This window comes from Pristiophorus japonicus, chromosome 32 (assembly GCF_044704955.1).
Source record: "Pristiophorus japonicus isolate sPriJap1 chromosome 32, sPriJap1.hap1, whole genome shotgun sequence".
NCBI classification, from domain to species: domain Eukaryota; kingdom Metazoa; phylum Chordata; class Chondrichthyes; family Pristiophoridae; genus Pristiophorus; species Pristiophorus japonicus.
Window position 1 is genome coordinate 11,880,979 of NC_092008.1, and position 5,621 is coordinate 11,886,599.

At 48.9% G+C, this 5,621-nt stretch overlaps 1 protein-coding gene across 1 annotated transcript; it reads right to left on the reverse strand.

Moving 5' to 3' along the window:
* Positions 1 to 1,383: 1,383 nt before the first annotated feature.
* LOC139240624 (tubulin alpha-1B chain-like) lies at positions 1,384 to 3,658 on the reverse strand. Its single transcript, XM_070869180.1, has 4 exons — positions 3,458 to 3,658; positions 3,177 to 3,325; positions 2,196 to 2,876; positions 1,384 to 1,683 (listed from the first exon to the last, which is right to left on the reverse strand). Exons 1-4 carry the CDS (start codon positions 3,576 to 3,578, stop codon positions 1,384 to 1,386), a joined length of 1,251 nt encoding a protein of 416 aa, XP_070725281.1. The 5' UTR covers positions 3,579 to 3,658.
* Between the last annotated feature and the right edge of the window lie 1,963 nt (positions 3,659 to 5,621).

A 5,621-nucleotide genomic window follows, 5' to 3' on the forward strand; every position in this document is an offset into this window, starting at 1 on the left:
TGTCCATCAAGCTGGCTCCTTTCTATCAGCCCCCATGAAGAAAGTTCTCATTAAACCGTCGCTCATCTGTCAGACACCCATCCATCAGATTCCAATTAAACAAATGCCCATTAATCAGATTCCCCTCAATCCCAACTTCTAGAATCAGCATTACCTTTATAAGATCCCTATCAGACCACATAAATCAGACCCACACCTATCAGATCCCAATCTGTGAGTCTCTTCAGCGACCCATATCAATCAGAGCCCCATCATTCAGATTCCCAACAATTAGACACCCAATCAAATCCCCAGCCTAAGACATCCGCATCTATCAGATCCCCATCAATCAGAGTCACATCAATCAGATTACCATAAATCGGACCCCGATCTAACAGACCCCAAATCTATGAGATCTTCATCTATCAAACAAATCATCAACAGGATCTCACATATGACATCCCCATCTATCAGAATCAAATCTGTGATTCCCATCAATGTGCCACACTAAACGGACTCCCATCTATCAGACCACAATCAATCAGATTCCCACCAATCAGATTCCTACCAATCAGTTTCCATACATCAGACCCCCATCTAACAGGACCCATCCAACAGCCCCCATTTAACAGGCCCCCATCAATCAAACCACATCTATCAGATCCAATCTGCGATGCTCATATCTATTGGACACTTATCAGTCAGGCTCCCTTCAGTCAGTCCCCCATCAAACAGATCACAACTGGGAGACACCCATCCATCATATTCCAATTAAACAAATGCCCATTAATCAGATTTCCCTCAATCTCAACTCCGAGAATCAGAATTCCCTTTCTCAGATCCCTATCTATCAGACTCCCATCATTCAGATTCCCATCAATCAGATTCCCAATCACGTTTCCAATCAGGTTTCCATCTAGCAGACCCCCAATTGAAGAGATCCACATCGATCAGATCCCCATCAATCCGATTCCTATAACTCAGAACCAGATCTATCAGACCCCAAATCCATGAGGTCTCCATCTATCAGACGTCCATCGTTAGATTCCCATCTAACAGGCCCCCATCAATCAGACACCCATTTATCAGGCCTATATGTGTCAGATACTTTATCTATGAGAGCAACCATCTATCAATGGGGGGTGTTTTGGTGACTGAAGTGCTGTGTGACACCAGGACTGCAGCCCTGTGGAGATGCATTAATCCCTGTCCTCGGTCCATTGATCCTCTTCTAACTTCAACCTTCTTCCTTTACACTGTGTTCTCAATCCCTTTTCATGTATTTGGGAATTTTACATCGACACAACTCCAAAATCATTCAAAATAAATGTATTAATTAATGATAATGTATTACATCAGTGTGAATTAAAGTTACACTATTTTTACTTCTTAAATTAATAAATCTTATTCTTCCTCCTCCTCCGCCTTTTTGTCGAGATCCGAAGAATCGACCCCCACCTCTTCGTAATCCTTCTCGAGTGACGCCATGTCCTCCCGTGCGTCCTGGAACTCCCCTTCCTCCAGCCCCTCTCCCACGTACCAGTGGACAAAGGCCCGCTTGGCGTACATCTTGTCGAATTTGAGGTTGAGGCGGGTCCAAGCCAAGGAAATGGCGGTGGTGTTGCTCAGCATACAAACAGCGCGCTGCACCTTTGCCAGATCGCCCCCTGGCACCACCGTCGGGGGCTGGTAGTTGATGCCAACCTGTGGGGGAAAGAGAATACGTTAGACTTCAGTTGCGCTGAAACAATATTCTGTTGGCCGCCACTTAATTTACAGTAAGTTAAATTTAGGAACGAGTTTGTGATTTTCACTGCACAAAAATGTGTTCCTGGTCATTCATTGGGCCCTTCCCCAGTTTTATAGCTTCAGTTTCTGAATCTGATCACTGACATGAGGCTGCATTCAGGAGTTAATTCAATTCTTTATTTCATCTATTCCAAAATGTGCTTGAATTTCAGGAAGCCTTTTCACTGTTTCAAGGCAGGACCTCTCCTGGGACATTCAGGACTGCATTCCAGGATTGAAGCTGAGAATTCCACCTCAAGCCTCAGCGGGAGCTCCTCTTTGGGCCAGGAATGGGGAGGGACTGTTCCTGAATGGATGGACATCTTTTGACCCGGTCTGAACAGCCGTATTGTTCACGTGGGAGATCAGGTTGTCACAGTGCATGTTTCCTCAGGGGCCCATGGATTGGACACAGAAGCCACACTTACCTTGAACCCAGTCGGGCACCAATCAACAAACTGGATCGAGCGCTTGCTCTTGATGGTGGCGATGGCTGCGTTGACATCCTTCGGCACCACGTCCCCTCGGTACAGCATGCAGCACGCCATGTACTTGCCCTGGCGGGGGTCGCACTTCACCATCTGGTTGGCTGGCTCAAAGCATGCGTTGGTCAGCTCCGCCGTGGATAAATGCTCGTGGTAAGCCTTCTCGGCCGAAATAAGGGGCGCGTAGTTCACCAGCGGGAAGTGGATGCGGGGATAGGGGACCAGGTTGGTTTGGAACTCAGTCAGATCCACATTCAGGGCACCGTCGAACCGTAGTGACGCTGTGATGGACGACACTAACTGTGCCATGAGACGGTTGAGGTTGGTGTAGGTGGGACGCTCGATGTCAAGGTTACGCCGACACACGTCGTAAATGGCCTCGTTGTCCACCATGAAAGCGCAGTCAGAGTGCTCGAGGGTGCAGTGGGTGACCAGCACGGAGTTGTAGGGCTCGACCACCGCGGTGGAAATCTGCGGCGCAGGGTAAACGGAAAACTCCAGTTTGGATTTCTTGCCGTAGTCGACGGAGAGTCTCTCCATCAGGAGCGAAGTAAAGCCCGAGCCGGTCCCACCCCCGAAACTGTGGAAGATGAGGAAACCCTGTAGTCCTGTGCACAGGTCAGCCTGTGGGCATAAAAAGTACAACATATTAAATGGAAGCGAGAAATGGAATCCATCCCCAAAGGACAGTGAATAACTGGACAGGAGCAAAGGTACAGAGTGTCCCTGGTGAGATGGGACAGTTGGAGTGGAAGAGAAGTTGGGTGGGTGGGAGTGTGCGTGGGCTGCAACAGGCGAGGAGGTAGCAGAGCATCAGGAGTGGGATAGCACTGTGGGACACGGTGGGTCAGCAGTGTGGGTGCAAGTGGGACGGGGCAGTGTGAGCCGATGCGCTGGATCTTTGGGAGCCGGTACACAACCTACCAGCTTCCGGACACGATCCAAAACCAGATCCACAATCTCCTTGCCGACCGAGCAGTGGCCCCGTGCGTAGTTATTGGCCGCATCCTCCTTGCCGGTGATGAGCTGCTCGGGGTGAAAGAGCTGTCGGTAAGTGCCGGTGCGAACCTCATCTGGGGGCAGAGAACCGAGACTTAAGGACAGGAATACAGGACATTGCAGTAACTTTGATACATCCAGGCCACGGTGCAATGCGATTAGAGAGAGCACTGACTGACCAACCCACCAACAATCACTCCCCTTACCAATCACAGTGGGCTCCAGATCTATAAACACGGCTCGGGGAACGTGCTTGCCTGCCCCCGTCTCACTGAAGAAGGTGTTGAAGGAATCGTCGCCACCTCCGACAGTCTTGTCACTGGGCATCTGCCCGTCCGGCTGGATCCCATGCTCCAGGCAATACAGCTCCCAGCAAGCGTTGCCGATCTGCACACCCGCCTGGCCAATGTGGATTGAAAGACACTCACGCTAAAGAGGGAAGATCACATGATTACTCACACAGGTAGGAGGGTAATGCTTTATACAGTCAGTGGGATTGGAAGGAGAGGGGTGTGTGGGCAGCATCGCATTGTGTTACAGTAACCTCTGGGTCCTGTCCATCTCTATAGCTTTCCCATTTCCTCTGCAAATCCTCGCTGTTTATCGCTGGTTCACCTGCTCCTTGAGGAATCCGCCATTGCTCGGGACTATCTCTCTCATTCCCGTGGATTATCCCGGTCTCCATCGATCCCCGTGGCTTCGAACATTTCCAGTGCATTCCCACTGTGTCAGTGCATTCTCCCCCTGGCTCCGCTTTCCCTGTGAATCCCTCTCTCTCGGTACAACACCGTCGCCCTGTGCATTTCCCCCCCGCGCCCACTCACCATGATCTCCGTATATTCTCGCAGCTCCAGAGAATGTGGCGGGTGTCGCCGCTCCCGCTATTTATACCGCGCGGGTCAGAACGCTGCTATTCAGTCAAATCGGCCTCTGATTGGTCGGTGAGATAAAGGGCTGCGGTTGCTTGTGGAAACAGAAACACTGAAGGTTCGAAGGTGCTGAGCGCTGATTGGTCCTTTGTGTACAAGGCGGAACATGAGGCAAGAAGTGAGCAGCTTTGACTATCAGATGATTGATCGGGGTTTTACTGACAATCAGAACATCAGCAATCAGATCCGCAACTATCACCCCCCCCCCCCGTTAACCGCAGCTCAATCAATCACATCAGATCACATCGCATCAATTAGACCTAATCACACCACATCAATCAGACCCCATCAATCACACCAACATCAAACAGACCAAATCAATCAGTCCCCATCAATCATACCACATCAATCAGATCCCCATCGACCGCACCCCCATGAACCATACCACAATCAATCACAGAAATCAGACCGCATCAATCAGCTTCCTACCCATCAGACCCACAGTCATAAAATTTCCATCTATCAGACAGCAGCTAACAAATTTCTAAACTCCATTTATTAGAACCCCATCAATCAGAATCCAATCCATCAAACCCCCTTTCATCTGTCTCCATCTATCAGACCCGCAACTTTCAGAATTCTAATCTCCATTTATCATTGCAAAGAGGAACTTAGGGATATTTGGAAAAGCATGAAAGACAGTACCTTCGACAGTACGGCACTCCGTCAGCACTGCAATGGAATGTTGGTCCAGATTTATGTGCTTAAGTACGTAGAGTGAGACTTGAACCCACAACCTTCTGACTCAGAGATGATTGTGCGATCCACTGAGCCACAGCTGACACACATACAGCTGACATACATAAGGCCATAAAAAAGCAAACCAGGCACTAGGGTACATTTCTAGAGGGACAGAATTGAGAAGGACTGAAGTTATGCTACACTTGTACCGAACCTTGGTTCGACCACATTTGGAGTATTGTGTGCAATTCTGGTCGCCATATTATAAAAAGGATAGAGAGGCACTGGAGAGGCTGCATAGAAGATTTACAAGGATGAGACCAGAAAGGTGAAGGTGTACATATCAGGAAAGGATGAACAGACTGGGTCTCTTTGCTCTTAAAAAGAGAAGGCCGAGAGGTGACCTAATAGAGGTCTTTAAAATCACGAAAGGTTTTAATAGATTAGTTACGCAGATCATTTGTCCACTTGTGGGGAAGAGCATAACTAGAGGCCATCAATATAAAATAATCACCAAAAAATCAAATAGGCAATTCAGAAGAAACTTATTTACCCAGAGAGTGGGGAGAATGTGCAACTCCATACCACAGGGAATAGTTGATGAAAATAGTATCGATGCATTTAAGGGGAGGCTAGAGAAGCATATGAGGGAGACGGGAATACAAGGTGATGCTGAGAGAGTTGGACGCAGGGCCCTGGAACATGAGGGGCCGCCCCGACCCGTGTGAGAACACCACCGCAGGTCGGGGCTATAAATAGA

Coding starts and splice junctions, on each gene's coding strand:
- LOC139240624 (XM_070869180.1), bottom strand. CDS start 3,578: ATGCCCAGTGACAAGACTGTCGGAGGTGGCGACGATTCCTTCAACACC. Junction 3,326..3,457: donor TCTGGAGCCCACTGTGATTG/GTAAGGGGAGTG, acceptor CTCTGCCCCCAG/ATGAGGTTCGCACCGGCACT. Junction 2,877..3,176: donor TGGATCGTGTCCGGAAGCTG/GTAGGTTGTGTA, acceptor TTATGCCCACAG/GCTGACCTGTGCACAGGACT.